Source organism: Mobula birostris, chromosome 11 (genome assembly GCF_030028105.1).
Source record: "Mobula birostris isolate sMobBir1 chromosome 11, sMobBir1.hap1, whole genome shotgun sequence".
In the NCBI taxonomy this organism is placed as follows: Eukaryota; Metazoa; Chordata; class Chondrichthyes; order Myliobatiformes; family Myliobatidae; genus Mobula; species Mobula birostris.
In genome coordinates this window covers 69732529-69750822 of record NC_092380.1, presented here as the reverse complement: position 1 = coordinate 69750822, position 18294 = coordinate 69732529, and the positions used below count along the sequence as shown (strand labels likewise).

Sequence of the window (18294 nt, the reverse complement as noted above, 5' to 3'; positions counted from 1 at the left end):
ATTTTGTGGGAACTTGAAAGGGAAATGAAGTTTAAGCTGAAGGCTAAAATGGAAAGAGGTGCATACTTGTACCATCTGCAGATTGCACGTCCCACAGAATGAGGAAGAAGTATTGTGCAAAACTGAAGATTAGTTGTGAGGATAGCATCACCTTCAATTGATTCATCTCATTTAGCAACATAAGCTTCACTAACAGCCAATGTCCTCCAACAGTGATAAACAATGTTGGCTTACTCTAAGAGTATGGTGGAATATATTTATGCAAGGTATGAATCTGATAATTGAGAGTGTGCTGTGGAATAATGGAAATGATCATTATTTGCCCCAGTGTTGCAGTTGACGAATAGAGTATTTGAAGATGCATTCATTGACCCTGTAAACATAACTGAATTTGTTACAGCACTGTCTATATGTTTGTGGTGTTACATCTATCAGATCCTTATTTTCAGATGTCTGGAACTCTGGACACAGTCAATCTCTTGTTAGTTGTACCTCCTTCACCTAGACTTTCCAGTATAGCTTTCCATAACCCTGGGATGTTATTCTCTTCCAAGACATGCAATTCTTCACCATATGCCATCTACTTTCTACATGATTGATAGTCTTTACTTCAGCCAGAGTGCGTCTCCCCTTCAAGCAGAAGAGGCAAGCTTTAAAAGAACAAGCTAGTTTTAACTTTGGCTAGCCGCTCATTATACTGGGCCCCAGATGACAAGCGCTGTCAATGAATATAATGAATTATGTGGCTGGATCAAAGATTACTGGAAAGACTAGGTAGCTCAATGTTGGCATGTTGCCTGCATTACAATGAATGCACATGCTAATCAGACATTGCTAAACCTGTGGTTATTTTTCACAGATGTTGAATTTATCATCTCTGATCTCCAACGAGCTAGATCTATCTTCCAAATAGCATAACCATCACTATTTTAGAAAGTACAATTTGTTGGTTGTCCTTAAATATTTAGAAAGATGTAATACTCAATTTAAAAATAGGAATTATTACATCCCTGTTCCCTCTTACTATTATTTCCAACTAGTTCGTGATCAAGCCTGCTCAAGTTCAACATGACAATCAACTAAATATTGATATATCCTGACAGCTCAGTTGCTATACTTAGCTGCAAGCACATTTTCACCACAACTCTCGTAAACTGAACACAGAAGCCATTAACACCAGACAAATAACTAGCAATTGTTCAAAGCAGTACTGTCTGGAATGTAATCCTGTCTATAAATTCTATTACCATGATCAATTATGAAGATAAAGATTTGAGAGGATGTGGTGAGCCAAAGATTTATAGCGGTGTGTGGGATTTTCTATGTTGGAATCTTTTCCTTGGGTCAAATGAGACTAAGGAGAGTTTTAATTGAGCTGTATAATATTATGAGAGGGTAAACAGATCAGAACCTTGCAGTGATAACAATAACGGGAGAAGGAATTAACATCAAGTAGTATGAAGACCAATTTATAGGTGATTTGAGAAAAAAATCTTTCTCTCAAAGAATGGTAGGGATTTGGAATTCGCTGTCTGAAAAGCTGACAGAGAAACCTTCACTGCAATCAATGAGCACTCAACGAGTCATAGTTTAAGTGATGTGGTGTGATGGATGTTCACTCTCCAGCCCTGAGAGGCTTATTGCTAACCTTATTGCTTTCACAGAAGCATGACCTTTCCAAAAGGTCAGAGTTGTTTATGACAAAGTTAAATTTCTGACCAATATTCCTTGCTCAGCTTCTTGTTGTAAGCAACAAGGGGTTTACTTTTTGGCCCATGCTTAATCAACGTAAAACAATGGGGTTGTGTTAATTATCCTGTATCAAACCAGACAACATTGGGTAAGTTATTTTCACCGTGGTGACTGATTCAAAGAAGCTTGGAGACCTGACTGGTTTTGTCACTTAGTACATTAAACATGGTCACAGGTGTTAGTTAATCTAATAATAGTTGGGATATTTGTGCACTCAGAGTCAGCCCTCACAATGTTAATTTTGATGTTTGGGATCTACTCCCCAAAAGCTTTTAGACCATCTGTGTGAATTACTTTGCTCCAGCAAAGGAATCTGAAAAACATCACATGCAGAATAATAAACGCAAGAAATTCTGCAGATGCTGGAGGTCCAAAGCGACACACACAAGATGCTGGAGGAACTCAACAGGCCAGGCAGGCCTACATGCAGATAATGTCAACTTGTAGAAAACAGTACAAATGTTAGAAAGCATTGGGAATTGTTAGGAATGACAAGGATAATGATGACAGAAGATAAGGTGACAGAAAGAACAGCTAAAGTAAATTTTACTTCAATCATCAGAAATATGTAATTAATAACCCACTTGACATGCACAATAATAGGTCTGGAAGTAAATTCCATTTCCATAATGTAAATTAGATTATGAATATTAAGCGATATGTAAATTAGCTAAGGTTAAATCCTTTACTTGTTCATGGTAATCTTTCCATGATCTATCCAAAATCCTGTAAGATACGAGATGGTTTCTAACATCTGTCTTGCACTTAAATATAAAAAAATCAAAGACCAAAATTACACATGTGCCAGCCTTAACAGAGGTCTTGCAATCTGTGATCATATTAAATATTAGTTACTCTTCTAGCCTGTGGCTCCTACTTTCTTCCAGCAGCTTTCAACATCTGTCTTTCAAGTATTCTTAGCCGTTCTTATGATTATAGAGTCTTTTGCTTTGCTCTGGCCTAGCTATCCAACATAAGTAGCACAATGGCCACTGTATCTAATAGAATTGACAATTCTATTTGACTGGTGAAAGCTTTTTGGCACAAATATAGACCATGACAATATAGAGAAATAATTCCATATGAAAATTATCCCAACTCTAAATTCCACCACATAAAAATTACAAATTACTGTAAGTACAGATAATGTTAAAAGTATGCACCTGCGCAGATAAATAAGATTAAAACAAACTTACCAGGTCAGATTTAACCCATGTCTTTTTTATAAGGTTGGGGCTAGGTGGCAACATGACTGGCTTGGAAGCCAAAGGCCCCAGTGGTCGTTTTTGCATAGGTGGGCTTGGGGCAAGTTGCTGAAGTTATGTGCATGACGAACAGTCATCCATGATAGATGGAAGGGGAAAACACAATTTACATGTAAGTAAAAACGTAGGTAATAGAAATTTTGTGTCAACAACTGACACTTGTTGAATGCAATGTTACTCAAAAACATATTCATCTAAGAAATGCACTCACTCACTTTTCTTAAAAGAATGTTTTTAAAGATGACCTTGAAATGTAAAAAAGTACATCATTTAGTTGCTTATAGAAATAATAAAAATATCAGGCAATTACACTGTTAATGTTTGGAAATAAACCTAAATTTGCTTTGAACCACAAAAAACTAATACTGAAATGCAATTCAATGGAAATAACTCAGTTGAACAATAGCTCAATTACAATTGTGTTTTCTTCCAAAAATGCATTATTAATAAATATTTTTTCTACCCTGCCAATGCAAGGATTTTTTTAAAAAGTAATTTGACAATAAAATGGCATGTATATTTCAGTACCTACTCAAATGTAGGTCCAATACAGAATAGGGAAAATGCTCTCTAACCAATGTTCAAAAGGAGAAAATGTAACGTTGGGTCATAAATCAATTTGCCATTTATCTGCTCTCCAAAAACTTCAGATCATGGTATACCTTCTAATATTGGACAATTGCAGTTTATTATACTGACATAAATCCAGCACTAAAACTAAGAAAATCCCAGGTCTCCCTGATTACTACACACTAGTTTTCTCACATACCAATGGAGTATTGGATGCAGATGAGATTTTGCTAGCATGAGATGTGTTCCTCATAACCTGAACATGTAAAGACAGGATTTTAATTAACATTCTTAAGAACTTGTGTATTAACATTGGTGACAAATCACCCCAAACACATGCAGTTTTCAAAAGCAAATAACATGCTGGGCACATCGGACCAGATATAACAAAAGGTAGAGCTCAGCTAACCATTCCTAGCATTATGAATTAATACATATATTTCAAATCATGACTTCTAACTTTGTTGAGATTTACCTTTTGTACTGCCAGTCACATTATAGTGGGAAACAAATGTTCACTTTCATCAAAGCAAAATTCACAATTCACTAAAGACAACCTTTATCAAAAAGGCCAATTCACTATCTCTAATAACTAAAATTATTTTCAATATTACCATGCTGCACAATCTCAGAAATAACTCAAATGTTTCAAATAAACTAAATATGAATTACAGACTTTTGTTCTGCAGTTCTGACTACAACAGCACCAAAAATGCAGCACTCAATAGTAAAGTGATTTATTAATTCTGAATTGCAGATTAAAATACTAAATTTGGGTTTGTACCTGCAGCTTCCTGTTTTAAAGCTGAGAATTTTAACTTCAGCTCATTTGAATCATAGCATTTGTGTATTTTAATAAAAAGGCGAATATACACAGTGTGCATTACAATGGAGTGGTTATTTTAAGACTGGAAATATAGACAAAAATACACTCCAAAGGAGGTGGCAAAACAAAGCAAACTTCATGACAATCAATACCTTATGACTGGCTGGATATGAACTTTCACCTATCCGGTTGTAAATAGGACTGTACTCAGCTTTTGAACCAAACTTCTGTGCCTCCCAGTCATGACCTGAGTCCAGGTCAGGGTGTGAGTAATAGTTTGAGTTACTTTCTCGTGCATCTTGAATGGCACCTTGGGAACGAGTAAAGGCAATGGGATGAATGGGCACTGAAGGGGGGATTGTTGTGGGTGGCAGAGGGGGTGCAGGGGGCAAAGGGGGTGGAACCGATGACATCTTTGAGCCAGCGTGGGATGTTTTTGGATGATGCGGCGGTGGTGAAGGTGGAGCGGGCTTTTTCCGTGGTGTTGCGATTGTTGGTGATGGCATCTTGGACGGATGTGGTGATGGAACGAAGTGAGATGCTGGTGGAGGAGGTGCTATCCGCTTTGCTGACTGGTCAAACTGATCTAAGTTGATGTCATCAAGGTCTGTGGTATGTAGCTGGAGACCACCGGCAAACTTCCGCACTGACACAGGAGGGGGTTGCGGTGCAGTTGACCCCTGTTTGTGGACAACAGGACTTTTTTCAAAAATTTACAAATTTCACATGAAAAGCAAACAATAAAATCTTCACTCCAAGTGCATCTACAACTGATAGTTTTAACATATAGTCTATCATACATTTAAGCTGCTTTGACAATTATTGTAGGAAAATCTTCTCCAAAATCTAAGGCTTGTAATTACTGTAGCACAGGAACATATTCTTTGGAAGAAAACAGAAAATACTGGAAATACTCAGCTGGCCAGAGTATCCCTGGAAAGAGAAATACAGGTAACATTTTAGATCAAAGATTCTTTTACAGAACTCCGATGAAATGTGTGCTCAAATTTACTGAGTGCTTCCTGCAGCTTCTGTTTTTATTTCAAATTTCCAGCATCTTCAATTTTTTGTTTCTCAGCTTGAAAGAATTCATCTGCCTCCAAAGGTTAGATAATAATAATGGTTTGAACTTTTTAAGCAAAGTCAAAAAATGTGTCAAATTCATATGAATTGTAAAATTCACACACTTAAAAGAAGTGACGAAGTTAGAGCTGAATACATCTGCAACAGTATTCTTAATGATAATGGCTACACTGGAAAATAAAAAAGAAAACTACCAAAATAAACAATTCATTTTGCAAATTTTCAGACAGCAGAAGAAATCTATCTGATTATTGGCTCTGAAATAATTATAAGAATTAGTTGCGAGTTGTAACCATCACTGCCACAGAGAGAGCAGTAGATTAAAGGAGGAGAAAATGGACAAAAAGACCTTGGAGTTTGAATAAATAAAGGAAATTATGCAGCTTCAGTACTGGAGCTGATGAGGACGGCAGTTGAATGGGGAGGAAAGAGCATTATGTTCTTTAAGATGGTTTCATGCTGATTGATGAACTCCTCATATAATTAAGATGACAGTAGATCAAAAAAGGGAGAGGAGTTCAAGATGATGGCTGGAAACAAGTTCTAGGGAGATCTTGGAATTGTCCACCATATTGGCAGAAGAGAATGCAAACAAATATATCAGCCAGGTTTTGTTTAAAACAAAAACAATTGAGAGCAGATATCTTGCCCTGAATGAGTAAAGTTGAGCAATAATACCAGGGATAAAATGCAAATAAAGATAACCTAGATTTTGCTGAGAATAGGGGCATCAAAGAAATAAGTATAATGAATGTCTCATGGCACACAGGTGCAAAACAACTATTATTTCCAACAAGAGAGAGTCCTACAACCTCTCAATTACATTAAATGGCATTAACACAAATGAATCTTGTAATAACTCTGGAGTCATTATTGACAAGAAATTGACCAGTATATAAATATAAAGGCAACAAACTCAGTTCAGTGATCTGCACAATAGATCACTTCCTGATGCCCTGAAACACAGTCACCATTGTTTCAGTCTAGTTCCAACAACATCAAAGGTCAGCACATAAGACCATAAGATATAGGAGTAGAATTAGGCCATTTGGCCCATCAAGTCTGCTCTGCCATTTCATCATGGCTGATCCATTTTTCCTCTCAGCCCCAATCTCCTGCCTTACCCTGTATCCCTTCATGCCCTGACCAATCTAGAATCTATCAACCTCTACCTTAATTATACATAAAGTCTAGGCCTTCACAGCTGCCCGTGGCAACAAATTCCAGATTCACCACTCCCTGGCTAAAGAAGCTCCTCCTCATCTCCAATTTAAAAAGACACCCCTCTAATCTGAGGCTGTGACCTCTGGTCTTCCACACTTCCACCACAGTAAACAACCTTTCCACATCCACTCTATCAATGCCTTTCACTATTCCATAGGTTTCAATGAGGTTACCCCTCATTCTTCTGAATTCCAGTGAATACAGTCCCAGAGCCATAAAACGTTCTTCATATGACAAGCCATTTAATCCTGGAATCATTTTTGTGAACCTCCTTTGAACCCTTTCCAGTTTCAGCACATCCTTTCCAAGATAAGGTGCCCAAAACTCCAAGTGAGACCTCACCAGTGCCTTATAGTCTTAACATTACATCCTTACTTTTATATTCTAGTCCTCTTGAAGTGAATGCTAATATCGCATTTGCCTTCCTCACCACAGACTCATCCTGCACATTAACCTTTAAGAAATCCTGTGCAAAGATTCCCAAGTCCCTTTGCACCTCAGATTTTTTTTAAATTTTCTCTCCATTTAGAAAATATTCAACCTTTTCAATTCTTCTACCATACATATCCTGACACAGTATTCCATCTGCCTCTTCTTTGCTCATTCTTCTAATCTGTCTAAATTCTTCTGTAGCCTCTCTACTTCCTCAAAACTACCTGCCCTTCCACCTATCTTCATATTGTTTGCAAACTTTTCAAGAAAGCTATCAATTCCATCATCCGAATCATTGGTCCCAACACAGACCCTATGAAACACCACTAGTCACTGTCAGCCAGCCAGGAAAGGCTCCCTTTATTCCCACACTTTGTCTCCTGGCAATCAACCACTGCCTCATCCATTCTAGAATCTTTTCTGTAATACCATGGGCTCATAGCTCGTTCAGCAGCCTCACATGTGGCACCTTTTCCAAGTACAGAACATCATCTGATTCCCCTTTGCTTGTTATTTCTTTAAAGGATACTAACAGATTTGTCAGGCAAGATTTTACCTTGAGGAAACCATGCTGACTACAACCTATTTTATCATGTGCTACCAAATACCCCAAAACCACATCCTTAACAATCGACTCCAACACCTTCCCAACCACTGAGGTCAAACTAACTGGCCTATCATTTCATTTCTTCTGCTTCTTTCCCTTCTTGAAGAGTGGAGTGACATTTGCAATTTTCCAGTCTTTTGGAACCATTCCAGATCTAGTGATTCTTGAAAGATCATTCCTAATGTTTCCACAGTCTCTTCAGACACCTCTTTCAGAACCCTGGAATATACACCATCTGGTCCAGGTGACTTATCCACCTTCAGACATTTCAGTTTCCCAAAACCTTCTTCCTAGTGATGATAACTTCACATACTTCATGCCCGCTGACACCTGGAACTTCCATCATACTCCGCTGGTATCTTACACGGAGAAGACTGATGCAAAATATTTACTCAAAATACTTATTCAGTTCATCTGTTATTTCTTTGTCCCCCATTACTACCACTCCAGCATCGTTTTCCAGCTGTCTGAAATCCACTTTCGCCTCTCTTTTACACTTAATGTGTCCAAAGCAACTTCCGGTATCATCTTTAATATTATTAGCTAGCTTACTTTCGTATTCCATCTTTACCTTCTTAATAACTTTTTTAGTTGCCTTCTGTTAGTTTTTAAAAGTTTCCCAATCCTCTAACTTCTCACTAAGTTTTGCTCTATTATATGCCCTCTCTTTGGCTTTTATGTTGACTTTGACTTCTCTTGTTAGCTACAGTTGTGTCATCTTGCCTTTATAATACTTCTTCCTCTTTGGGTGTATACATTCTATGCATTCCAAATTGCTTGCAGAAATTCCAGCCATAGCTGCACTGCCATCATCCCTGCCAGTGCTCTTTTCCAATTAATTCTGGCCAGCCCTTCTCTCATGCCTCTGTAATTCCCTGTACTCCAGTGTAATACTGATACATCAGACTTTAGCTTTTCTTTCTTCAATTTCAGGGTGAATTTGATTACATTATGATCACTTTCCTCAAGGGTTCTTTTACCTGAAGCTCGCTAATCAATTCTGGTTCAACGCACAACACCCAATCCAGAATAGCTGATCCTCTAGTGGGCTCAACCACAAACTGCTCTAAAAAGCTATCTTGTAGGGATACTAGAAATTCTCCCTCTTGGAATCCAGCACCAACATGATTTTCCCAATCTACCTGCATATTGAAATCCCCCATGACCATAGCAACATTGCCCTTTAGGCATGCATTTTCTACCTCCCATTATAATTTGTAGATCACATCCTTACTACTGTTTGGGGGTCTGTATATAACATATTGGCATGTGGCCAAGTGGTTAAGGCATTGGTCTAGTGATCTGAAAGTTGCTAGTTCGAGCCTCAGCTGAGGCAGCGTGTTGTGTCCTTGAGCAAGGCACTTAACCACACATTGCTCTGCAACGCCACTGGTGCCAGGCTGTTTCAGCCCTAGTGCCCTTCCCTTGGACAACATTGGTGGCATGGAGAGGGGAGACTTGCAGCATGGGCAACTGCCGGTCTTCCATACAACCTTGCCCAGGCCTACGCCCTGGAAACCTTCCGTGGTGCAAATCCACAGTCTCACGAGACTAACGGATGCCTATACCATATATAACTCTCAACAGGGTCTTTATACCCTTGCAGTTCCTTAACTCTAATGACAATAATTCAACACCTTCTGACCCTATGTCACCTGTTTCTAACGATTTAATTTCATTTTTCAACCAACAGAGCCACGTCACCACCTCTGCCTTTCTACTTGTCCTTTTGATTTAACATGTATCCTTGGACATTAAAATCCCAGCTATAGTCCTTTAGCCATGATTCAATGATACCTACAATATCATACATGTCAATCTGTAACAGTGCTACAAGTTCATCTAGTTATTCCATATACTGTGAGCATTCAAATATGACACCTTTAGTCCTGTATTCACCCTTTTCAATTTTGTCCGCCTTTTATGCTGCAAGTCATCATGCTGACTGCAATTTCACCCTATTATTAGCCTCTCCTCACTTGGAACCTCACCACACATTGCCTTTATTTGTAAACCACCTACCTCATCTTCAGTACTATCACTTTGGTTCCCATCCCTCAGCCAAATTAGTTTAAACCCACTGAACAACTCTAGCCAACCTGCCCACAAGGGGATTGGACCCCCTTGGGCTCAGGTGTAACCATTCTTTTTGTACAGGTCATACCTTTCCCAGAAGAGATCCCAATGATCAATAAATCTGAACCTCCTCCCACTGCACCAGTTTCTCAGCCACACATTCACCTGCAAGATCGTCCTATTCTTGCCCTCACTGGCATGTGGCACAGGCAGCAATCCAGAGGTTACCACTTTGGAGGTCTTGTTTCTCAGCTTCCTACCTAGCTCCCTAAAGTCTCTCCTCAGGACTTCCTCACCTTGTCTACCTATGTCATTGGTGTCAATATGACACATCTGTGACAAAGCTGCAGACTGCAAGAAAACCACATACATATTTTTAAGTAGCTAAGCTGAAAGTTTTGGGACAAACAGTACAGTTAAAGCTGCCAAACACTAAATGTTTCTGACATTAACAAATATTCAGAAACATTAAAGAAAAAATGTACAAATATTGGCACTATGTAAGTATTTTAAGAATATTTACAAAATCCATCTATAGCCAACAATTTTTAAAAATCTAACACGATATGCAGCTCTTGCAGCAGTTTGCCTTAGATTTGAATAAATGGGGAAGCAGTCCCTTATCCCTTCCTGCATCTGGCATAAACTTTCATGGCAAATTCATTACATTATTGTTGGATAAAATTCCCAATTGCCATTTGCACACAATATTTTATGAGTCCAGCAATGGAGGAGATACAGGGAAAAAAAATCAACAGTAATTTCCTCATGTTGACATTTACTCAGCATCTAATCTAGAAAGTCTGAGCTAATATGGAATAAAGCCAGTCTTCCCATTATCGGCTCACATCCAGAATAACTTAACTATTCAACAATTCTTTATTTCACTAAATAAACCCACAGTCCATTGGTGCTTTCAATGACTTCATTGAATGTTACTGCTATTTTAATGATTTGTATAGTTAAAACCTGCAGGCTCCTTCTTTCAAAACCCGGGCTCGGGTTCATTTTAATTTCCTGTATAACATTTTTTTCTTACCAAACTAGTTATCAATTTTAAATATAATTTTAACATTATATGCCAATTTGCAAGTTTATAAATAGTTTCTTTTTTAATTTGATCAACGTAGATATTCAATTCATGGAACATTTCAAGATGAAGTTTATTTCTAAAGTCAAAATTGTCAACATAAATTCTGAACAGCAGTTTTCCCTGTACAGATGCTTACATAAGTCTGCTTTCTACATCCTTTTAATCTTAGTACTTATTCTTTCCATCACTTTTGTATTTTTAAGTCATTTGGCTGTGCATTCTGCTCCAGAATTTCTGACCCTATAATTAGCAATTTCATACATCTGTTATCTTTAGCAAACAGCAACATTTTGGAAGCCTTCTGGAAATCTATAGAATTTCATCTGCTGCATTATTTTGATTCATCACCTCTTCAAACAATTCAATAAGTCAAGTAAGCCTGGAATCTGTGCTGACTAATCAGTATTGTACATTTAGTTTCAAGCTATTTTCTCAGTATGTGCTTTAGTGGTTACTTCATTATGTTTCGTACCACCAGACAATGTTTATAATTTCAAGGAGACATTACTTCTACATTCCTAAATTAAGGTCACAAGTTAACTTGCTGTCAATTTTTACTATGTCCCCAATTACTGAATGTATAAAATAGCATCTCTGCTTTGATTTCACTTGATTCTTTCAGTATGCACAGATGTATATTTACTGTGCAAGGGATTTTAACCTTATTGTATTTGGTTAGCTTCTGTTTCCCATCTTTATTAAAAAATATACACTTATTTCAAAATCTCAAATTCTAATCTCATTGTCTGATGTTCTGTCTGAAATGTCTTCCTGGAAAAGGAAAAAGGAATTACTTGATATCACTGTCGATCTACTATTGCTGCTTGTGATTTTTATCTTTCTTTTGTGCATGCTCCTCTTCACATCCTGATTCTCATCTTTTGTGTGCTGAGAACCACAAAATTTTCCCATGAAAATTTAACTTATTACTATTTACTTTTCAAATTATTTTGACTTTCCTCTTAATCTCTGCATACACTTGTCATGTTCTGCTCTGCCGTTGCCGTGAGTTTTCCTTACTTCATGATCAAATTTCCTTCTGTTCATTTATCCATACATCTCATTTTAGCTTCTATTCTCTATTTCTAAGCAGGATATTTTCTTGAAACTCTGGCAAGGTCATTGCCATTTTATTTGCGACCCCTCTAGCCAACTTCAATCTATTATCCTGGTTTCATTTTATTTTTCATTTTTAATAGATTCATTTTATTTCTACCTTCACATATATTATAATCTTATTGTCTAGATTTCCCCAACTTTCCTTTGGCTATCTACTCTAGTTCATTTATCATCAATATGCGTAATCACAAATCACCCCTCATCCTTGCTGGAAACCCGAAATTCCTTACAGCAGTTCTGTTCTCTAATCACATTCAACTACCCTAGTAGACCAAGTAAGCAGGTCCTGAACTGCAGGAAAAATTATGAAAAGTATAAATAAATCTTTATTGAATATAAAATGTATGATCACTGTATACCTGAGAATTCAAAGTCAAGAAATAAAAGTATTTTGATATTTCCAATTGTTGTCACATTGACTGGACATCACCACCAGACTGCTCTCATTAGTCGTAAAATTATTTTTCCCATTACTCAAAATGGTAACAACATATAGCGCACAGATTTCTGAATTCCTGTATATCTTGCACAACTGTTACCTCAAGGGATTCATTCTCTGCCGAAGAGATCTGCTCTAACCGAGTCTGGCACAGCTTCTCCACCCAATGCTGAACTTTTGCAGATTCTTCCAAATCTTCCCGTTCTGTTTCAGAAACCTGAAGCAATGCACCAATAACTTAGCTGACTCAAAACACTTCAACAGATTGGTATGTATGTAAAAGTTCTCATTTTGTGGTCAACATTACTGAATGGAGATACCAAATTCAGTCAACTACTCTCTTTTAAGATTTTCCCCAGGGTCTATGGAAAAAGAAACCTATTACATCTTACTTAATTTAATTAAAAAGTGACTATTCTAACAGTCAGTAGCCAATATTTTAAAGATTCTGTGGCCAGTTAGTTTTCTGAAATCATAAACCTTAGTATTTGCTAAGAGGACTTTCTTGTCTGCACTCCCTGTCTGTGCTCCTTCCCTGAAAATGTGTGCGCATAAGTCCCCCAATTCTTTATCCCAAGGGGCATTACTTGGTAAGTATGACAGTGAGCGATGGCAGACCATTCAGTGCTATAGCCATCTGCTGTTTACAAGTTCTCAATACCTTCAGAGATCATTGGAGAATGATCAGGAGTAGGAACCACTGCTGATTGTCCAACACTAACATAGAGATATCAAGCCAAATACTTTGTCCCGTTGCGAATGATCAGTGATAGGGAAAACTTCTGGAGTCTAAAATGAAAGATTTGGTAAATAACATCTTGAAGAGAATAATAGGACCAAGCAGAATCAATGTGGATTTATGAAAGAGAATTATGTTTGACTAATTTGCTAATCTGTCAGACTAATTTTGATGGTGTGACTAGTGGATGGTGGGGGATGTAGTATTTGGGGTTAGAAGATATTTAATAAGAACCCACACAGGCAAAATGGAAGCACATAGAATTGGGGATAATATGCTTACATGGATTGAGAGAACAGTGGGAATAATTAGATCACTCTCTGGTTGACAGACAGCTTAGTGGGATTTATCTTAGGCCACACCTACTTCCCATTTTTATCTCCAGAGTGTAAATTCATTTGGAAATGAGGGGGATCTGCTTTTCCTAGATTCCTAGTGAATCTGTGAAATTCTCAGCCCAAGGAAGCATTAAATATATACCAGGCACAGACAGATTTTCAAAGAGTAAGGGAATTGAGGATTATGGAGCAAACTGGAGCTGATTCCACACCATATCAGCCATGATCTTATTGAATGGCATTACAGGCTTAATGGGCCAGATGGTTTATTTCCACTCCTATTCCAATGTTCTTACATTACAAATTTGGCAGAGGAGGTCAAATCTCATATTTCATGTTAAAGGAGGTATTAAACCGGGTGGGATGAAAAGTATAGAGGAGTATATAATGTATCTTCAAGAGTGTATGGACAAGTTGAGGGATGAGAACATGGCAGGTGGAATATGATTTAGTAATATATGAATCATACAGAATGGTACACAATACAAGAGAAAAGTGTATTTGTGACACAAGAGACTGCCGATTCTAGAATCTGGAGTATTTACAAATCAGTGAAGACTGCAAAGCCATTGGGTCATAGACACTCATGCATGCTTCATAGATGCCAATGGAGACCAACACACTGGTGCAGCAAGCTGATAGGAAGGCAAATTATAATTTTCTTCTTTAATATGTCAAGATTTGAATACAGGATATGGGTAGACTTCTTGCAATTTAATAAATTTCGGTCTGACCACATCTGTGGTCTTGTTTCATTTTACAGTTTTGGTCTTGGGTGCAGCATAGATTCACAAGACCTATTCTAGTGATGGTGGGTCTTCCTTATAAGGGATTGAGTAGGTAGGGTCCTTATTTGTTAAGAGTTCAAAGCAGAATTGGAGATCTCATTCAAACATACCAGTTTCTTAAAGGACTGAAATGACTAGATGAACTTTTCGCTTTGGAGTTTGGACTGGGTATGGACATTCAGGAATGAGATTAAATATTTCTTAACACAAAAGAATGGTGTCCCTCTGGAATCATTTAATCCTAAGAGCCATGAAGGCACATTGGATTTTTTTTTCACGGATTTCTGGACTTTAAGAGAATCAAGGATGTGGGTATAGTGTATGAAAATAGTGTAATGTTAGGAGGTCAGCTGTGATCCTGAAAAATGGCAGGGTTACATGCTTCTATTTTCCATGTTCTTATCTGCTAACACTAAAGTGGAAAAAGAGAATTGAAATTTACTGTTTTTAAAAAAACTGACCTAGCATTAGTTTTAAGAAGTCGCTCCAGGACTCCTGTTGTTTGATTATGTTAGGTAATAAGTTCAGATCAAAATATATTTAAATATAAATAGATATTTTCAATGTGGTAAAAGAACAAAAAAAAGTAGAGTGTCTTCTGCTTCATAATTCTACAGAAGGAGCACACAATGTAAAAAATATTGACGTGGAGATTCCAGTGTGCAGTGTTTTGTTTCTCGGTGCTATAACACAATCTTATAAACAAAAATCCAGTTTCTAAATGAGGATGAATATATTGTATCTAATATAGAATATCCTGAAAGAAAATATTGGCTTTTATATCCTTGATACACATAAGCACCTGTAATGACAACCAATGACATACAATGCTTATATTGAGCAACACACACAAAATGTTGGAGGAACTCAGCAGCTCGGGCAATATCCATTGAGAGGAATAAGCAGTTGACATTTTGGGCTGAGAGCCTTCATCAAGACTGGAAAAGAATGGAGAAGACGACAAAATAAAAGGTGGGGCGAGGGGAAGGTGCACAAACAAGCAGGTGATAGGTGAAATCATGTAAGGGGGAAGGTGGATTCGTGGGGAGGGGGGGTGAAATGAGAAGCTGGATGATGATAGGTGAAAGAGGTAAAGGGGTGAAGGAGGAGGAATCTGACAGGAGAAAAGAGTGGAGAAAGTAACGGAGGAGGTATGGGAAGGTGAGAAGAGAAAGGGTAAAGAGGTGAATCAGAATGGGGAAATGGAAAAAGAGACAGCCATGGACTGATAGTTTGGATTGCCATCAGGGAAATAGAATTAAAATGGGTGGCTACCAGAACAGCTTGCCTTTTGGATTGAATGTGCTCGATGAAGTGGTCCCTCAATCACTGATATTAATGCTAACTGTGTGAACATGACAGGTGCATACAAGCTCAGTATATACTGAATAAGGTATGGGGTTTGAGGCTCCTTCTGGCTTTAGTTAAAGGACAAATGATTTGGTTGAATGTTATTGAGTCAACTAACTTTTCAGTAGATGCCTTCTTTGTTTATTTTTGATTGCCCCTACACTTCACCGTATTGCCAATGTCCTCAAAAATCTCTGATCACTCCTCTAACGTGACAATCCAAAAATCTCTCTGATTCCCGGTAATCGATCATCTCATTGATCCCACAATGTTAACTTTGCTTCCCAGCAGAATACCTTAGTGTGTTTTGCCTTGTTTAAGAATGAAAAGTTTAAGTGTAACAGTCTTTTAATATTTTCAACATGGATTACCTCCTGTTAATATGAAATCTTGACACAAACAGACAGAAACTGAAAATCAAGATGGCAGCTCCTTAAATGAGTATCTTTGAAAACAAATGTGATGATAAATGTCTGAGTACAAATGAACTCTATGTGGAAACTTCTGTACTTCCTCTAGGTGTTCTGGTTTTCCCTAAAGGGTAATGAGTCACAGTAAATTGACAGTAGGTGAATGATAAATCTGTGGGGAGGTGATGGGCACATAGGGGAAATAAAATGGCAATTAACATAGGATTAATGTAAATGGATGTTTGCTGGTGGCCAAAGGAACTGTTTCAATGCTCTGTGACTCTTAGAACAGGAGGATACCTTTGGGAATGTACTTTTATTGATGCTGGGTAATCTTAAAATCTCCATGGTCAGCTTGAAGCAATGTAAAATGGGGAGGTCAATTAAGTGAATTAATCAGACTGGATCAATGAAGGTGACATTTTACCTCATTTAAATGAAGGTGAATACACATCCAGCAAACAAAGTCCAACTGAGAATTGTTCAATAAAACTAGCAAAATGCTCATAGTGTAAAATTATCCAACATTTTAAATTAATTTATGCAACTTTAGACAGTGAAAATAATCAAGAGATCATATACAAGTTAGCTCTCGATAATGTTAAATGCTCATGCAATAACATTTCTCAACAAAAGAGAAAGCAGTTGTATTCTAACCCATAAGGATCAAAGGGGTATGATCCTATGTGAATAGTAACAGTAGCTTCCTCTATCAGAAACCCTCATTTAAGCAGTGCAGTCCAAATCTTCTCTCTCTTAATACATATATGCACACTGTTATTCTCTCCTTACAGAATTAACATTCTGGCATTATCAAAGTTGCTACTCATCTGACAGTCCAGCCTATACCAAAAGCTTCATCAAGATATAACACATGACAAATAAGATTTTGTTATATGAAAGGTTCAAATGCTGTCCCAACCTTGCTCCAAAAAGTCCTTATAAATTAAATTAGACCAATTATGTTCTTGAAATTCACTTACAACCATTTATGTATTAAAATCACACAGCCAGTCATTTGACCTCTTGCAGGTCCAACGTACCTCTTGGACGAGTCGGTTTATTTTCAATTGCTTTTCTTTCTCTAACATTTCCTCTTTCTCGATGGCAAGTTTCTGTTCAAATTCCAGTTCCTTTTTATTTTTCCTTTGGTCAAATAATATCTCAGCCTTGGACTTCTTCCTCCCTATCCCTTTCTAACAATGTTTAATATGCAGACTTGTTTATGGAAAACAATAAATAACAACCACTGCAAACCACTCAAAAATAGAACCAGACACACCACCAAAAAAAGCTAAAAATTCTTAGAAGATCACATTCCCATTTATGAACCCATGCAAAATTTAAAACATGCCCACTTGAAAGACAGATGAATAGTTCAGAAATGATTAAGTCCCTTTTCTGGATTCCTCTGGCTCTCTAATAATATCTTCAAAAGGTGCTGTCTCAAAAGGTGCCATCCATTGTTATGAACTGTTGTCACCCAGGACATGCTCTCTTCTTATTACTACTATTACTACTTATTATTACTATCAAAAAGAGGGTACAGAAACCTGAAGAGGCACACTCAATGTTTTTGGAACTGCTTCTTCCCCTCCGTCGTCTTATTTCTGAATGGACAATGAACCAACCCATGAATGCTACCTCAATATTTTTTCTCTCTTTTTGCACAACTTATTTAATTTATTTTTAAAAATATATTTCATATTGTAATTTATAGTTTATGCATTGCCCTGTTCTGATACCTCAAAACAAATCTGATGATATATGTTACTAATATTGAACCTGATTCTAATAATGTTTCAAAAACATTTTAAATATGCTGATATATATCTGTTAATAATTTTGATAACTACAAATTATTCATTCATTACTATTTAATTAAGTGCAAACATTATAAGTTTTCAGTATCTATGTGTAAGAACACATTACTTGATTTTTTTAAAATACTGACAGCAGAGGTCACCAGAGAAGCACTATCTGATGTATTATATATTATATAGAGCAATTAATTAGGCATTGGTATTAAAAAATAACTGGTATTACAATTGGCACTTCAAAATTGAAGAAGCACTGCAAGTAAAGTGAAAAGTTATATCCCCAAAAAAGATCAATATTCTTGTATAAAAGTATACCATGAAACAGCAAAATAAATGAAAGCAATCAGGTTAGTTATAAATAAA

At 37.1% G+C, this 18294-nt stretch overlaps 1 protein-coding gene across 1 annotated transcript in view; it reads right to left on the bottom strand.

Annotated features, from left to right (window-relative positions):
* Positions 1-18294, bottom strand: part of ush1c (Usher syndrome 1C) — a 205519-nt gene that overhangs the window by 66744 nt on the left and 120481 nt on the right. The window contains exons 19-23 of the mRNA XM_072271371.1: positions 17155-17303; positions 12581-12703; positions 4566-5093; positions 3787-3843; positions 2964-3065 (exon numbers count right to left, since the gene is read on the bottom strand). Coding sequence (XP_072127472.1) covers positions 2964-3065; positions 3787-3843; positions 4566-5093; positions 12581-12703; positions 17155-17303 — 959 coding nt within the window. The remainder of the gene's footprint in view (positions 1-2963; positions 3066-3786; positions 3844-4565; positions 5094-12580; positions 12704-17154; positions 17304-18294) is intronic.